The sequence below is a fragment of the Phoca vitulina genome, unplaced genomic scaffold, assembly GCF_004348235.1.
Source record: "Phoca vitulina isolate PV1807 unplaced genomic scaffold, GSC_HSeal_1.0 scaffold24, whole genome shotgun sequence".
Taxonomy (NCBI): Eukaryota; Metazoa; Chordata; class Mammalia; order Carnivora; family Phocidae; genus Phoca; species Phoca vitulina.
Window position 1 is genome coordinate 1540053 of NW_022589727.1, and position 18987 is coordinate 1559039.

Below are 18987 nucleotides of genomic sequence, written 5' to 3' on the forward strand. Positions count from 1 at the left end.
TTACTTCTGTGAAGAGAGAGTCTCTATGTAAATGCGTTCTACTGTAAAGTCTGGGAGACCACCATTTCACAGATCATGGCCTTAGGATCATGCAGCCTTTCATCATGATGATGGTGAATGGGGGCAAGAAAGGTAAAAATGAGATGTTGTCATTTCTTGCTAAAAGAGCTGGTGAGAGAACATCTACTCTTTTCTTTCCCTCACCCCAAAAGAAGTGAGGTAGAGACAAAGGACTTGAAACATTCGATGTCCGTGTAGCCCAATCTTGTTACCTCTCATTTTTTTTTTTTTTTTTAGCAGAAGACAGACAAGGAATCAGGTTTCCCACAAACCTCTCTATCTGGCTGGAAGGAGAGGGTTAGAAGGCTCTAACATTGAAAGGATGTGGATGTCCTGAAATATTTTCTGTAGATGACAGTTTTGGGGAAGAACATTGATCTCGCTGCTGTCTCAGCAACCTCTTGCCGGGCTACAGGTCTACTCACTAAAGAGGACTATTACCTCTTTTCAAAGACCTCTCTGTTGGCTTATCCTTGCTATGAGAAGCCATTGCTTGGAATGGCCTCTCCCAGGAGTGGCCCTCTGCAGGTGCAAATCTCCAGGTGGTATCCTCTGATTCCAAAGGGAACACGCCAACTTGCACCACCTCAAAAGGTCTGATGTGGAAAATCTACCTGAGGGCCCTACAGAATGCATGTGGTTGTCCCCCTTGGAGTTAAATTTCCCAGAGCAGTGACATTGGGCATTTCCCTGGGAGCAGCAGGGAAATGCTGACTGGTATGAACTACCCCACTAGAATCTGCTTCTATGTCTATAGGAAAGATTTCAATTGCTGTGTAACTCCAATGTCATCACAGAGCCCTTACCCCTCCCAGATGTAAATAAACATGGCTCAGTCCTCAATTTTATAGCATGAGAAAAAAAATCTAAATTCTGCCTTACAAGTCCCACGAATTTCCAGGACTTAGTTTTTAATGATACTCCTATCTTCAGCTCTTATTCCATGGTAGGGAAGTGTGTTCTCATTCACTGTGAGTCCTCTCTGAAGCTAAATTCAGCCAGTTTTGAAAACCTTTTTCAAATACAGCAGGCATATATACCCTTAATGTATTTCACTGAATGTTTATGTTCAAGAAGAGGGGCTGTGCTAGAATCCGTGCAATTCCCTGTCTTTCTTGGCCTCTTACCAGGCCTCCCCCTTGCAAACCCTGTTGTCTATCTGCTTCTTTTGAGGACTGACCTCAGCTCAACTTCAGCTGGGTGTCTTCTGTCTTTCTAAATAAGCACATTTCAAACTCTTCTAATGTTAACACTCATTACAGTGCAGTGCAATTGACTATTGATGTGTTCTCCCAGGATTACAAACTGTGTTGAGAGAAATCAACTGTCTTTGTCAACATGGTAGATTCTGTGCCTATCGGTGTGTGCAGCACAGATTATATACTCGTGTACATATTGATACATTAGATTTGTATCAGCACTGATACAGCCATGATTTCTCTTTCTGTTCAAGAGAACGTTTCCAGTGCACTTTGTTCCAAGATGTTTCTGCTTTATACACATGCAAACACACAATTAGGATGATTTATTTAAGAAATTCTTTGAGAAAGTTATAAATGATCTGAACCTGAACCTTCATATTTTTTAAAGAATTGGGTTAATGATTAATATCTTAGAGATGTATACTACCTCAGAGTTACAGAAGCATATCTTCAGTGTAATACCAGTTATCATACATTTCAGGTTTTCAGGTAAACCATATAAGAATTATTCAAGTATCTTAAGATTTTTTAAAAAGTCTTCTAGTAAAAATTCAACAATACCCTAATATTTTCTCTCAGTTACATATTGTGGTTTTAAAATATCCCAATTTCATATTTACAACAACATTTTAAAGATATATAAATATATTCTATAAAGGAATTAAATGAATTTTTTGTATAGATTATTCAGAACATCTTAAGCCTTTTTAATTATACTCTTCTATTTTTTGGAAAATTATTGTAAACCTATCTTACCAAATCCTCTGATTAACTTGTTGGGGGGGGGAAACATTCCCATATGGGTAAATATAAATGGTAGAAGGAGAAGTGGTTTAGTTTTATATGAGTTTATGGTTAACTTGAAGCAATATTTTTTTTTAAAGTTATTACATAACATGCCTTGAGTTTGAATTGTGGTTTCTTTTCTTTTTTTCTTTTTTCTGGCACCATTTTATATTCCACTTTAGTTGATCCTTCTAGAACTCCTATGTACTGACTAGAATGTACTATTAACTCCATCTTACAAGTAAGATTAAGTAACCACTTATAACACCAAAATTTAGTGATGGGTGTGAGGCTTTAATACAGGTCTTTGGTGATTTCCTCCTGTAAAATTCTAGAGAAGGAAAGCGAGGAAGACCTAAGAGAAGCAAGGGTCTCAAACACCAGTGTTTTCAAATGAATTTTGAAGTAGCATCTTAAGGTAGAATTTTAGAATTTAAGGTGGAATTTAGAGATGCCTCTAAGAATCTAGCTCCATTGTGCTTTTCAGTGCAAACATAGCAGGCAATTGCTACTATTTCTGCCTGATAAAGCTTTGTATACATTTGGCCTCTTGCTTTGGAAGACAAATGAGCTCACTTCAGGGTTGCGTCTATAGGCGGATGATTGAAATTCAGGGAGGTGTTTATATGTATTCAAGAGAGTATTTCTGTCACTGCATTTCTACATGGGAGGTCTCAAAGGGAGTGGATGGATGGAAACAGGAGGGAAGATTGTTTATTGGAAGAAAATGAAAGGGATTAGTTTCTCTGGAGGCCGGGGAGGTGACCTAGATTCACAACACTGGAATGTATACTGTGATAGACACTTCTTAAAAGAGAGAAAGAAATCTTGGATAGAAGGCCTGGCTTAATTTCCAGCCAATTCACATCAAGTCTCTTTGAAGGGGTTTTCTGATCCCAGGAGAAGCTTTTATTTGATATACATTTCATGTGCTGGGTTTATCTAGGGCTTCAATAATCACACAGAGCAGTTCTCGTCTGGATTACTCAGCATGCTCCTGGCCTCAGCAGGCTCCTTTTGGGGCTTTTGAGTTAAATAAACAAACATGAATTCTGAAAGACTCACATGTGATTCTCAGGTCACAGCGTCCTTTTCAGAGTAACTATTCTTAGTTCCCTATGAAATTGAAAAACAACTCTATGCATTTAAAAAAAAAATTCCACAAGATTTCCATTGTGTAAGTGGAGGATCAGTGAAAGTACAAAGAGCAGTAGAATGGAAAATAGACTGTGTGGTTGCCTGTATACTGAATGGTGTTATAGAATGGCCGGTAGTTGTTCAAACTACACCAGATTGACCACCCTGGTAGTTAGACTTTCCACAACTTTATTTCTGCAGCAAAGTCATAAAGAATGTGAATTTCCTGGAAAGGGGTAGGCTATATGCCCTATAAATTTTTGGATCTTAACATCTCATTGCACGTGTGTGTATCTTCCACCATGATTAAGTTCTTGGGGGTAGAGACCATGACAGTGTGTGTGCATGTGTGGGTCTACCTTCATATCTCCAGCAGCTAGCAAAAACCTAATTTGGGGGAGGTGCTCAGTGTGTGTGTTTAAAAAGCTCCTCTTTGGTTTGCCATTACTACTTTGTAAACCAAAAGGTTCTTAAAATAACTCCTTTGTGGTTCAAAATCAACAGTATGAATAAGTATTGAAATGGTGCCAAAATTCAATGCTGTTCTAAATGCTTTTAGTGATTCAGTTTGCTCTTTACTTACAATATAAATGGCAGATAAAACAGAAGCTATAGCCAGATTCTAGGAGTTTGAGTTCCAGGCTCAGGAGGTCCAACCATGTTTCCAATCATGATTGGAAGAAATGAGGAAATCATTGGATATAATGAAATAACTCTCAGATCTCTCCCCAGAGCTTCAGACCCAGGTACTCACTGTTTCCACTTCCATGATACAGACATGGCAAAGTCCTTTTCTAAGTTGCATTTGTGGTGGCCCTCCTTTCCTCCCTCTCTGAGTAAACATCCTAGGTATCTGCCCATCTGCAAGTGCCAGAAATTGGAGAGCTACTCTTGCATCATCCTCCTTCCTTGTCCCCTATATATTACTAAGTGCTATAGGTTCAACTTTCTAAATATCTTGCAAATCTGTCTGCTCTTTTTCCACCCTAGTGCCATTGTCAGAATATAGTTTCCCACCTTAAAATCTATTTGCCACATTTCAGCCCAAGTGAGAATTCCAAAATGCATATCTGATAGTGGCATTATGATAGAGTCCAAATTTCTTAAAAACAAAAACCATAAATAAGCATTATTAAGCATATTCCATACACAAGGCACTGTGCCAGATGCCTTTCATACATTATCTTCCTGAATCCTCTGAGCAACTCCATGAGTTAAACAGAAATATTATCATAACTTTCAAATGAGTAATACGCATTTTAGAGAGACCAAGTGATTTCCCCCCCTTCCCCAAATCAGACAACTGGTAGTGGTAGAGTCAGGATTTAAACCCCAGCAGTCTTACTGCCTCACTCAAAAACATGATTCCATTTAATATATTCATAGGCAAGTCTGATTTACCTCGTAAATTTCAAATTCTCTTCCCAAAACTCTAGGATTTAATTACACTGAAATTATCTAGGTTACTTTTGTTTCATCATTTTTTAAAAAAGATTTAAGAGAGAGCATGAGCAGGGTAGGGGCACAGTGAGAGGGAGACTAGCAGACTCCTCTGCTGAGTCCGGGAGCCTGACACTGGGCTTGATCCCAGGACCCTAAGATCATGACCTGAGCCAAAATCAAGAGTTGGATGCTTAACTGACTGAGCCATCCAGGTGCCCCTTGTCTCAATTTTTATAACCTCTGGGATTCTGGCTTTCAGTTTGCCTTTCTCTGTCTTGACTATCCTAACTCCTACTCAGGTTAGGTGCTACTTCTTCCAGGAAGCATTCCTTGATTTTCCAAGTGTATATCAGAAGATTAAAATCATACAGATTATCTTTTCCAGTCACAATAGAATGTTTTTCTTCTACTGTAGATTTCTAGTTTCAAAGATCCACAAAAATGAGGAAATTAAACAACCAGTGAGTAAAAGAAGAAATCAGAGGGCATTAGAAAATACTTAGAGATTAATGAAAATGAAACACAACATTCCAAAATTTATAGGATGCAGCACAAGCAGTGCTGAAAGGAAAATATATAACTGTAAATACTCATATTAAAAAAGATCTCAAGGGGCGCCTGGGTGGCTCAGTTGGTTAAGCGACTGCCTTCGGCTCAGGTCATGATCCTGGAGTTCCTGGATCGAGTCCCGCATCGGGCTCCCTGCTCGGCGAGGAGACTGCTTCTCCCTCTAACCCTCCCCCCTCTCATGTACTCTCTCTCTCTCTCTCTCATTCTCGCTCTCTCAAATAAATAAATAAATCTTTAAAAAATAAAAAATAAAAAAATAAAAAAGATCTCAAATTAATAACCTTTAAACCTTAAGAAATGGGGGGGGGCGGAACTAAACCCAAAGCAAATAGAAGGAAATACTAAAGACTAAAAGAGAGGTAAATAGAGAATAAAGGGGAAAAAAAGAGAAAATGATACTAAGTTACTTTAAAAAGATGAACAAAATTGAGAAAGCTTTAGCTAGATTAAGAAAGTGTTTACTCAAATAAATTGGGGACATCAATACCAACATTACAGAAATAAAGGATAATAGAATTGTATGTAGAAGAATGAATTTATATCCTTACCAAACAACATATTAAAAAATACGCAACTGGGACACCTGGGTGGCTCAGTTGGTTAAGCATCTGCCTTCGGCTCAGGGCATGATCCCAGAGTCCTGGGATCAAGTCCAGCATGGGTTCCTTGCTCAGCGGGGAGCCTGCTTCTCCTTCTGCCTGCCACTCTCCCTGCTTGTGCTCTCTTGCTCATGTGCTCACTCTCTCTCTCTGAAAAATAAATAAAATCTTTAAAGTAAGTAAATAAATAAAATATGCAACTGCTGAATCATTGAATACTACATCTGAAACTAATGATGTACTACTATATGTCAGCTGGTTGAATTTAAATAAAAATTTTTAAAAAGCTGCTAAACAAAAATAATAAACTGAAAATGGATCAATGACTAAAGGCAAAGGCTAGAATTATAAAACTCTTAGAAGAAAACATAGCGTTAAATATTCATGACCTTGAATTTTAGAATAGATCCTTAGGACACTAAACACATGAACAAAAGAAACAAACTATACTCCATAAAAATTAACTTTCATGCATCAAATGCCATTATTAAAGTTAAAAAGCCTACAGAATAGGAAAAAAATATTTACAAATCCTATCTGATAAATGTTTAGAATCCAGAATATATAAATTTTTACAAGTTAACAAGTACACAAACATATTAAAACTTTATAGTTTTTGGTATACAGTTCTTCACCTTCTTGGTTAAGTTTATTCCTATTTGATTCCTTTTGATGCTTTTATTTTAAATTGTTTATCATCAGTGTATGGAAAGACAACTGACTTTTGTGTGTTTGATTTTGTATCCTGCAACTGCTGAATTTTTTAGAAGTTCCAACAGCACCCGCACCTCACTCCTACCCCGTGCAATCATTGGAGCTTTCTATTTATAGGATCATGTTATCTATAAACAAAATTTTACTGCTTCTCTTCCGATTTGGATGACTTTTATTTATTTTTCTTGCCTCATTGCTCTGGCTAGGACTTTAGTACTATGTTAAATAAAAGCTAAAGCAGGCCTATTTGTCCCTGACTTTAGAGGAAAAGCTTTCAGTCTCTCATTGAATATGATGTTGGAATGCGCATTTGCAGTGCAAGATGAAAAAAAGAACTGATGAATTTATTTCAAGATTTGTTCTGTAGGTATTATGACAAAGGTACCTCAAATCATAATCTCCTGATGGAGAAATAAACCTGACTTCACTTTAAGCAGAATTTCCCTGGGTTATATCCTTCTTACTTTGTGTATTTGACTAGAATATCTCGTTCTCTTACTCAAACTATTTAGAAATTCTTGGTTATGAAATCTAAAAATGAATCATGCCTCTTCAGCTGAATGTACCTGAATGTAAACTGTATTGTGTTTTTCAGAAGATGCCTATAAGACCCAAGTTAGGATCGACAATGAGCCAGCTTATTTGGACATTTTGGACACTGCTGGTCAGGTAGGTAATTTTCTTAGATCTCTCCAATCTCTTAGGTCAATTTAGGCTTTAATCTCAAATACATTCACCACAAAGAAGAGTTTAACAATTCAAACAGGATAAGAGCAAATTTGCAATAGTGATAAGAAATTAAATAAAAGAATTGGCAGGAAAATGTGACTCATTGCCAGCCAGAATATGTTAACATTCCTTTAATTTTTTAAATATAAAAATATAAGTGTAGATATCATATTGCCATCTAAGGTTATAAAATTAACGGAATAGTTTATTCTTCCTCAGATGTATGCAAAACTTATCTTAGACCCTAATCTGGTGATAGCTTTTATTTAAAAAAAAATTAGTGACATAAAAAAGGAAAGTCTACTTAGCATATATGCTCATGGAACCAAGGCTAGAGACAGTTAGGTGGAATGGATGACTTAACCAAGATGTAGTGTAATCTAGTACATTAATTTACAAATGTATAGATAGGAACAAGGAGAAGGAAGACTAGGAGGAGGAGAACATTGATGGTGTATATAAAAATATAGGACCAAAATACTTTGTGGCAGTTATAAGTAAAATGGGCAAAAGGAGTCAGAGTAAAAACCTTTAAAAGCCTTGCTGTATTTGGGAGGAGGATGGAAATTTTATTTCATTTCGTACTTTAAATATAATCATGTTAAAATATAAACATATCAAATGCCAGACATAAAACATCTCTCGATTGTAAACCTAAAACTGTTCTTAAAAAAAAAAAAAAAAAGTCTTAGAAATATAACTTAAAAACTAGCAGAGGGGAAAGGGAAAATAAAAAATGAATACATTTTGAAGTTGAAAAGAAAGAAGAAACAGGAAACACAATAAATCTATCAGTAATCAAAATAAATGGAAATGGAGATATTGTCTCTCCCAGAATAGTCAAGTAAATTGTTGGCATTATATTGAATAAAAGAACAAAACTAACCTGCACTTCTTTGGTTTAAAAGAGACATAGAACAGAGAGTTAGCAAATCAAAGAATGATTGGGGAAAAAATAGTCAAAAGGTAACCAAACCTAAAGTGGGTACATCTGTATTAAAATCAGACAAAATAGATTTTATTGCAAAAAGCATTATTAAGGTGTTAAAATGTCAGATTGCAATAGGAAAAAAAATCAAAGATAAATTCTGGTCTATAATATTCAAGACAAATGTATAAATCTAAAAAGCATAAATCTAAAAGCCTGTATAGTGGGAAACTTTAATGCACCTCTGTCAGTAAGTGCTACATCAAAAGGTAGTGCAACTGTAGATTTGAGAACACATTTAACTTAAATAGAATGCTGCAGTCAGTATGTAAGCAGGTATTCTTTTCACATAAGTTTTTATCCTTTGTATTGATTTTTAATCTAATTGCAAAAAAATGTCTATAGGAGATTATTTGATATATATAATTTTTCTTTGTGGCTTAAGATGTGATAAACTTTTGGAATATGTTTAAGCTAGTGACTACTTCTCCAGCAGGAAGGGGAGAGATACAAATTGGACTTCAACTATATATGTAATGATTCATGTTTCATAAAGTTCTGATTAAATGAAGGAGAATGTTAACAGTTGAAAACCTAGGTCATAGGTACACAGACCTTCATTACATTGTTTTCCTTTTGTACTTAAAGAATGTATATGTTGAAATGTTTATTATTTCATCTATTTGATGTAACTATTAAAAAAACTGCATTAACTGGCTTATTGGTATAAGCCACTGGAAATACATGGTTTCTTTCTATATTTATGAGATATATTAAGACTATTTGAAATTCATATATTAAACTCATTTGTTTCGAGGGACATTTGGATAATGGGCTTATGGTGGGGGAGGAGGGCTGAAGCCATTGGGGCTATTTAGAATGGAGAAATTATTTCAGTTACTTGAAAGAGCTGTGTTATGCAAGGGAAAATATACTTCTTTTCAGGGGAACTTTAAGCCTAATTGGAAGAAGATTGAGTACATTAAATTTCACTTAATATGATAAGATATTTGTAACAACTGAAATACTAAAACCAAAATAGTCCTCTAGAATTATGCTTTGGTAGAAGGTGAAATCCTTTGTATTTCTAATAGCCATGCAGTCTACAAGTATGTATGAGCACTTACCTGGTCACATTTGGTGCTAATGTAACCACAGATATCTGGATGTTTCTCCTCCCCATTGGTGTAGGCTTGGCCATGTCAATGAAATATAGGCAGATGATTCAACCTGCTAGTTCTGAGTCAAGATCTTAAGAGGCACTGTTATGCACAAAGATGAGGCAGGTAACCCTTGGTCTCAGGAGAAGGAGGGAAACACATGGAACAGACCTGAACTCAAATCAAAGACTAGAGCAAAGCCCAGCCAACTCATAGCCTGAAGCACATGTGCTCCAGCCACCACACAGACTGGTGAAGTAGAAAAACCACGAACACTAGTTGCTTCAAGCTCCTAAATTTGAGTAGATTTGTCATGTAGCATTATCATGGCAATAGCTGACCAATGCAGCATATTAAAGAAGCATTCATTAGTTCAGTGTGCCTAAAGAAGAATAATATTACCTGTTTGTAGATGAAATGGTAAGTGATAAGAGAGAAATCTGCATACATTGACTCAAGTGCTTTCTAATTCTGTGATTCTTTGCTCTGGAATCAATGAGAAACTTGTAAATAAACAACTTATAAAATTATTACATGTGTATACCCTTATTTTTCTGAGCGAGCTTCAATTGCAGCCAAACATAGTCAGGAATGCATCAGGCTCAAAAGATGGTGACTTGTTGGCTTCCAAATTATTAATCTCTCACATGCAAGAGATGATCTATACAGTTGAGTCAATAAGACTTAGGTCACAGTGGGGGACAGTAGAGAACACTATTGAAACACATTTAATAATATTTTGTTTTTTTTTGTAACTATTCCTGTTCAACATTTGTTGAAATTTATTATCCTTACAACAAATCCAGGAAGTAGATAGAAAAGTTATCGTTGCCACCTAGAATTTGAGTAAAATGGTATACAAAGAAATTACCCCTTGGAGGCAATACTGGTAGTAGGGCCAATTACCAAAGTGTTTGTGTTTGTGCTATGCACAAAGCCTTGCAGTGCTACAGTAATCCCATGGAAGAATTGTCGGCTATCACCAAATGCCATGTTGGAAAGGACTTTTACTTTAACCATTCTTCCATTGTTTAAATTCTCTTCTCAGTGCTCCTGCCAAATGCTCTTTAAGCCTGTGTTTGACCACTTCAATTGATTAGGTACTCTGCTTCTAGAAACAAATAGAGCTTTTAGGAAACTTAAAGTATTTGTAAGGATTTTCTTACAATGAGATTAATTTTTCATCCTTATAGTTTCTAACTATTGGTCTCAGATCCCCTGAAAAAAATTCTATTACTCATTTTATAAATAGAAAATTTAAGTCTTATAGAGGTTAAATGATTTAACTAAAACAACAGCAAGCTATTGAGCCAGTTATTACCAAAGTCTGTCTATACTCTTATTCAAGCTGTTTCTTACTTCATTTCTAATCCCTTAGTATCTATGAAGTACTGTCCTACAACAAGAAAATGCAGTTGGTTGAGTGTCTGACTCAATTTCAGCTCGGGGGGATCTGCTTGAGAGTCTCACTCTCCTCTGTCTCCCTCTGCCCCTCCCCCACATGCATGCTCTCTTTTTCTCTGTCTCTAAAATAAATAAATAAAATCTTAAAAAGAAGATAGAATAAAATTGGGCCTCTTCTTAAAATGCTTGAGGTTTAGGGCAATGGGAGAATACTAAATGTGCAGCAAATTGTGATAAGCAGTATAGCAGAAGTGTAGAAATTGTGGTAGTGGGTTATCTCAGATGCCTAAATTATTTTTGGTTCTAGCCTAGATAAAAAAAAAAATCATTCAAAAATGGAAGAAAGGGCTTAAAAAATAATTTTTACATGAATTTGAGTGAAACTAACAAAATTCAATTTAATTATAAATGTATTGAATCTCCCTCTTCCTTATTAGAAAATAAAAGTAATTGTTCTCCAAACACTTCAAATTATATTTTTTTGGTATGCTAATATATCCAGTCACTACAACTTCCTAGACTGATGCATTCCCCCAGTACCTGACTACCTCCTATATTAATATATTCTGAAGCAATGGGAAATGTCATTGCAATCTTGTATTTTGTTTAGCCCCTAACCAACTCTGTGGTCAGCCAACCTGGCACTAAGGAAGTCTAGAGATTTCTGCTGTCCTTCTAATACCCCCTCTCGTGTCCTCCTCCTCACTACTGCTGACTCATAGGCAAGCCCAATAAACAAATGTTATTTTATAGAGAAGGAGGAAGTTGGGTGGGGTGTTTTGAATGAAAGTCCTTTGTTAAAAAGCAAGAGTTCAGGGTGATGATAGTTTCTCATTGGCTGAGTTGCAGGGGTAGTCAATTTCTTATAGATTCAATATATATATAGTTGAGGTCTGTAATTGATAATTCTGTCCTGTTGATACTCGTGTCGGGCTATATAATTGACAGTTCTTCCCGTAACTGATATTGAGTGGTATGGGTCCCCCTTCTAGCCTCCTGACTCTACTTAAGTGAGGTTTCTCCTTAATTTTTACATTCCCCCCCCTTTTGATCAAGATCTTTCTCTGGAAGCATCACTGATCAAAAGGCAGGTTTTCTACCACATTAGTGGTTTTGTCCCTCAGTGCCAGGAAGGATCTTTTCTGGTTGTCATGTTCTACATACCAAGGTAAATGCTTATATAAGCAGTTGGAAACCACTTATGGCCATGTTTGGGTGACAAGGGAGGTGAGGAGGGAAAACGTTCAGGTACTTCTCATCTATAGTCCATATTTATTAAGATCATAAACATTGAAGATCATCTTATTGGGTATATCATTTTTATAAAAGTTTGACAGGCAACAAAATACAAAACTTAAAGTAATTATACAGAACAGAAGTAAGAAAACAATTCCAAATTGTCTGATGGTTCTAAACTGGGATCTGAAGGTAGCCAACTGAAAATATTTATTGGCACTTATTCCAACTTAGGGGAGAAAAGTTCTTATGGAGGCAAGCCTAGAGTCATGTCTGTCTCCTGGAAGTCCCAGAGTAAAGCAGGCACTGAAAGCAAAATAGTAACTACTACAAGGGTACACTGAAAGAATCAACCAAGTGCATTTGGGAAGATAGAATGCGGGTATAAACAGTGAAACAATAACTAATGAACTTTTTCCAAAAATAGCAAAAATTCAAGGATACATTAGTATCTCAAAAAGTGTTGGAAACAAATATTAACCAATAATACAGCCTGTAAGTTTGTAAATTTGGATTAAAAATCCAGTCAGATAATAGTTCAGATGAAAGACTTGTGAATTCTGAGCCTTCTAACCCTTCAGAAAAAACGAGTGAAAAATTACGTTGTCACAGGGTCATGATGCGGTTTCTGAAAGGCTATAACTAGGAAAAAAAAAGATTCCCCCTTTCTCAAGGATTTGAGAAATGCGAACAAGGGCATTTTCTTTCCACAAAACAGGTAGTAGAAGCAAACAGTGAGGAAAAAGTAGACAGGCCTGGTTTGGACCTCCTGGGAAAGTGGTCTCATCAGATGTTGTCTGCTGCTTCAATTCTGGGAAATCTTTACTTTCACCAGATGGTATGTAGGTCTAGTCAGAGTTTGGTGCTTTCTTTAGATGGGTCACAAGAATCCAAGAATCTATTCCTTGGAGTTTGGCAGGAAAGGATCAGTTAGCAATACATAATAAAGGCCCTTCTCGTGAGGTTCAAAAGAATCATCCTGGAGGTGTCTTTTCAATGGACAAGATCTCCAGGTTGCAAGGTGTGATGTTTAAAGTCCTCTCCCAGGAGTGCACTGTGAAAAGGTTGCTCAGCTAAAATGTGGTTGGTTATTCTTCACAGAAGCGATTAGACCTTTACAATGTTTAAGTATATCTGCTTTGATTAACTGTGTGTCAAAGGAATTGGGCGTCAAGTACATTGGACATCTTGTGACTATCTCAAAGGGTGAGGGTCTGAGTTTCAGAGTGAATCTGAGATTTAGAAGGATCAATGGCAATGTTTTTGGCCAAGGTATTTAGGGAGGTCTACAGATTTTACCATTTGAGTCTTGGTAGTGCCATAGTGCATTTGACTCTGAGGATTGAGGACAATATGCACAATGAAAGTGTTGTAAAACCAGCCAAACAGCACAGACTTGTTGAAGCACCTGACCAGTAAAATGGGTTCCCTGATCACTATAGAGTTTAAGAGGGACTCCCCTGGTAGGGTTCATCTTTTCTAAAAGAATTTTAGCCACAGAAGAAGCAGTGGCCTGTCTACAAGGGAAAATTTCAGTCCATTGGGGGGAAAAAAAAAAACCCATGCAAGCCATTACTAAAACATATTAATATCCATGAGATGGGGGAAACTGTATGAAACCCATTTGTGTGAACAGGATTTCCTTGATTATAATTTAAACAGATGGGACAAGTGAGGTAGGGATTTTTTGTGGCCTTATTAATATTTTCCCACCAATATTGGTTCAAGAATGCTATCATTGTCAGTAAGCTAATGGCTTAATGCCAATGGTATAGTGGTAAGTAGTGAGAATTTTAAAATTTCTCATAGGGCCAAATTGTTAGGTCTAAACCAGAGTTCTCTTTTTATTGAGTTACAATTACTAGATTGCCAATATTGTTATTCCTTCTCTGGGGCCAATTGTTGGGTATTTCTTGTCAAATTTTCCAAGTTATCATTTGGGAGAACATCCTTTTGAACCACAACAGAGGTTTGGCTATTAGTTTCCTTGAGTGCGTGTTTTTGGTGGAAATAAACCAGTGAGATGGTTTCCTTTGGTCTCCAGAGAGTTGAGTCTGGAATGCCCAGAACCCTTAATAGCCAGAGCAGCCAGCAAAAGTATGGCATCTAGTAAATTTTGGATAGAGGAGCCATCTTTAATTTTATCCCCACTGTAGGTAAGAAAAGGTTAATGCTTCCTAGCATTCCAAAGTCCTGAGCTATCCCAAATGAATAGTGACTATCGGTATAAATGTTTATGGTTTTACCCTTGGTGAAAATACAAGGCTGGTTAAAGGGAATCCCATGATTATTTCTTCAGTGACCTTGAATAAAAGGGTAGTGTCAGGAATGGCTCTGAGGCAAGGGGGATAGCCCTGTGCTACAATATTCTATGGGTGAATGACAGTCCACATGTTCTTGGGTGAGTACTCCAAAGCATTCCCTTTCTTCACATACAAGAGGAAAAGGGACAGTTGATAATTAAGATGTTTGAGGGAGCTTTATTAGGCTTTTCTTTGAAGTCCCAAAAGCTGTCTTCCTGATCTTTCCATATCATAGGATCAGATATGTCATTTCTTTTAGTACAGCAGACAGAGGTTGAGCCATAAGAGAGAAGCCTGGAATCCAATTTTGACAGCTAACCACTCCAAGAAAACCTCATTAATTTGCACTTAGTTTTAGGTTTGGGGAAGTTCAGGATGCTATGAAGCCAACCTGGTCCAAATGTAGTCCTTGTTCTGAGATCAGGCACCTTAAGCATTGAACCTGAGTTTGAGCAAACTAATTTTTTTTTTGCAGGAACCCGTGTCTCTTTAAGGCCAAATTTTTAATAGGTAGACGCTGCCTTTCTTTGAAGAAGTTTCAGAAGGACAGCAGAGAGAATCAAATAATCTATTTACTATAACAAAATAGATCCTGCAGAAAACTCAATATCCTCCAAATCTGCCTTTAAGGTTTCTGAAAAGGAGACTCTGTGAAACCCTGAGGCATTACTGTCCAGGTGTATTCCCATTCTTCCCAAATGAAAGCAAAGAGATACTATCTTTATCAACTAGAATACTAAAATGCACTGTATAAATCAATTATATGAAATTTTTTCTTTCAGTGGAAATGGATTCTGATAACAAATGGGAGTTAGGAGCAACAGGGTGTCAAGGGATAACAATGTTACTTATTTCTCAGAGGTCCTGGACAAACCTCCATCCTTGGCTGTTGGGTTTTCTCACAGGTAAGAGTGGTATTGCAGCCATGAGTACAGGACATAATGAAGTCCTGAGCCTTGTAATCTTCTATTATGGGCTTGATGCCTTGAAGGGTTTCTTTCTTTATAGGTTATTTATTCTGGGAAGAGGTTTTGAGGGATCTATCTGAATCTTGATGGAAGGCACTCTATGGATTCTGTCAATACCAGTTAAAGATCTGGTCCATATAGAGGATGGTAGCTGATCCCATAAGGACAAATGATCAGCATCCCCAACTCAGCTACAGTACTGTCAGACTGAGCAAGTAAAAGATGTTGAAAGTTCATTTAATTCACCTGGTTGGCTATTTTGATAGCTATTGTCAAATTCTAGAATTCTTTCCCCCATTTTGAGAGAAAGGAATTCTGGCATATTTTTCTAAGAAATCTCTAACCCCTGAATGAATTAGGGGTAGAGGAAATAAGGACAAAATAGTGTGTATCTCTCAAAGGGCCTTGATGATGGGAATAGGTTCAGAGACAGGAACCTGTTGAGATTTACTAGAGACCCCCTATGATTTAAACTGTTTTAGTACTCTGAGGCAGGGGCTACTTTATAACAGTGGGGTTGAGCACTGAGAATGTAGCTCTGGTGTCAATAAGGACAGAGATCCATTCCTGGAGAGTGGTTTCTTGGAACAAATTAAGAGGGAGGATTGGGAAGAGCCCCTGTAATTCCTTAAAACCACCTCATTGAGAATCAGTTGGTTAGGTGTCTGCCTTCAGCTCAAGTCATGATCCCAAGGTCCTGGGATTGAGCCCCGCATCAGGCTCCCTGTTCATCAGGGAGTCTGCTTCTCCCTCTGCCCCTCCCCCTGCTCGTGCGCTCTCTCTCTCTCTCTCTCTCTCTCTCTCACAAATAAAATATTTTTTTTACTTTTTATTGTTATGTTAATCACCATACATTACATCATTAGTTTTTGATGTAGTGTTCCATGATTCATTGTTCATGCATAACACCCCATACTCCATGCAGAACGTGCCCTCTTTAATACCCATCACCAGGCTAACCCATCCTCCCACCCCCCTCCCCTCTACAACCCTCAGTTTGTTTTTCAGAGTCCATAGTCTCTCATGGTTTGTCTCCCCCTCCGATTTTGCCCCCTTCATTCTTCCCCTCCTACTATCTTCTTTTTTTTTTCTTAATATATATTGCATTATTTGTTTCAGAGGTACAGATTTGTGATTCAACAGTCTTGCACAATTCACAGTGCTCACCATAGCACATACCTTCCCCAATGTCTATCACCCAGACACCCCATCCCTCCCACCCCACCCCCTACTCCAGCAACCCTCAGTTTGTTTCCTGAGATTAAGAATTCCTCATATCAGTGAGGTCATATGATACATGTCTTTCTCTGATTGACTTATTTCGCTCAGCATAACACCTTCCATTTCCATCCACGTCGTTGCAAATGGCAAGATCTCATTCCTTTTGATGGCTGCATAATATTCCATTGTATATATATATACCACCTCCTCTTTATCCATTCATCTGTCGATGGACATCTTGGCTCTTTCCACAGTTTGGCTATTGTGGACATTGCTGCTATAAACATTGGGGTGCACATACCCCTTCCGATCCCTACATTTGTATCTTTGGGGTAAATGCCCAGTAGTGCAATTGCTGGATCATATGGTAGCTCTATTTTCAACTTTTTGAGGAACTTCCATACTGTTTTCCAGAGTGGTTGCACCAGCTTGCATTCCCACCAACAGTGTAAGAGGGTTCCCCTTTCTCCGCATCCCCGCCAACATCTGTCGTTTCCTGACTTGTTAACTTTAGCCATTCTAACTGGTGTGAGGTGGTCTTGCAAATAAAATCTTAAAAAAAAAAAAGAATCAGGAGGACATAAGAAAGGCTGGCTAGAGGGCTGAAGGGGCATGAAGCACTTAAGATGGTTAAGTCTTTTTTCCAACATCCTGGCTCCTGGCAATAATAGCAGAAGCTAGGAGGTTTTGATTTTGTGTAGGCGTCTTTTTTTGCCAAAGTTGAGAATTATGACTTTTAGAGGTCTCTCTTTTAGGTGACTTATCTAGGATGCAAGTGTGCTGTTTTGCCAAATTAAATCTGGAGCGGACATAGTTTTCCATTCCATCCTGGTCCTTTTTAACTAAAAGAGATCACGGTTCAGCTCATTAATAAAGTTAAAACTACTCAGGTGGATTCAACATCTAAAGAAAGATCAGCATTTTCCTTAAAGATAATTTGGGGTGGATTGTAATAGTAATAAACAGGTTCATCGGGCTTTTGTGTACAAGTCTGAATTTTATTTCAATCAACAGTCTTAGGAAAGACTACCGTAATTGCTCTGTGGAGATATCTATCCAGTGAGTGTTCTAGAATTTTGCCAAAAGTTAGGGATCAGTTTCTCTAAATTCCTTTCAAAATGTTCCTGTCAGGCTAGTTTCATCCAGTGTTTGGCCAACTTAGATGTAAATCTAAGAAACCAGGTTGGTAAGTTTGAATAATTATACCAAATTCTTCAGCAAATGTATGACAGGCTCCTGAGTCACTTCAGGAAACTCTGTGTGGATCACAAGTCCCCTTTAGTCCAGGGAACAGAATAAATTTGGGGTTGATTTGAATCATCTGAAGACTTAACTTTAAGGGGTTGGTTTAAATTGGTTGCAGAGGAAGGAGACAGTGGAGAGATGAGGAGGAAAAGGGGAGTTTGGTGAGATAATTAAAATAGGGAAACTGAGGTATAGAGGAGGTGGACCCAGTGCAGATGGGGAGGATGATGCCATGAAAGGTGGGACCTCAGCATAAGGTGGCTGCCATGTGTCCTGAGACAAAGAAGATGGGGAAGGAAAAAGCCTCAGAGCCTTTGTCATTCTTTGTTTGCTTGCCTCCGTTAGTCTAGCAATTGAATTTTGCACAGAGGCAATTTGAGACTCCTGATGATGTTTCAAAATGCCAATCAAAATATACATTACATTCACTGACAATTTATAACCATGCTGTCTGACTCAGTTTTGAGAAAAGTAGGTTTGGGGAGATCAAAAAGTCCCCATAATAGTCATTGATGTTCTAATTTACTTTTGGTTGGGTTGGTCCATTTAGTTAGAAATGCATATCGGGCTACCTGGGTGGCTCAGTCAGTTAAGCATCTGAATCTTGGTTTAGGCTCAGGTCATGATCTCATGGTCATGGTTGTGGGATCAAGCCCTGCGTTAGGCTCCATGCTCAATGGGGAGTCTGCTTGAGATTCTCTCTCAAAAACTTAGAGGTTTTTCTCTAGAGGGAAAAAAAGTCCTAAACAACATAGTTTCAACAGGAACAGCTCAGTTCCAAAGGAATTGAACCAAAGGCCATTTCCAACAGGAATAGTCCAGTCCCAAATAGGAGACCAAAGGCAAAAGGTGTATTCTCAGAAAGGGTAAAGCCTTAAAACAGATGCTGAGTAAAGCCTGGAGAGCTCAAAATGCACAGAGTGGAGCTCAAAATCCGGGAGAAAACTTAACTTCAAACTGCAGGGTTGGCAGGAAGGAATGAGCTCAATCAGCTCTGTGGGTACCAGAACCTGTTTGCTAACTAGGTTCAGTTATTAGGGGTCATCTCTGGGTCCCACCTCTGATCATTAAATAATGTTAACATTAAAAATAAAAAACTTATTTTACCATCAGAAATGAGTTTATTCAGGAAAGCAGAGAATTGCAAGTCAGGACATGCAAGTTATGGCAAAACCATAGACAAGTCCAACAAAGGAGAGGAATGTTATTTTTATGGAGAAGGATGAAGCGGAGAGATTTTTTTGAATGCAAGTTGATTGGAAAAAAGCAAGAGTTCAGGGAG

The 18987-nt window shown here is 37.6% G+C and overlaps 1 protein-coding gene across 3 annotated transcripts in view; it reads left to right on the forward strand.

Moving 5' to 3' along the window:
- The window catches only part of RIT2 (Ras like without CAAX 2), a 476255-nt gene that overhangs the window by 224235 nt on the left and 233033 nt on the right, over positions 1–18987 (forward strand). For all 3 annotated transcript variants that reach the window (XM_032421247.1, XM_032421248.1, XM_032421246.1), the window contains one exon: positions 7107–7180. In XM_032421247.1, coding sequence (XP_032277138.1) covers positions 7107–7180 — 74 coding nt within the window. The remainder of the gene's footprint in view (positions 1–7106; positions 7181–18987) is intronic.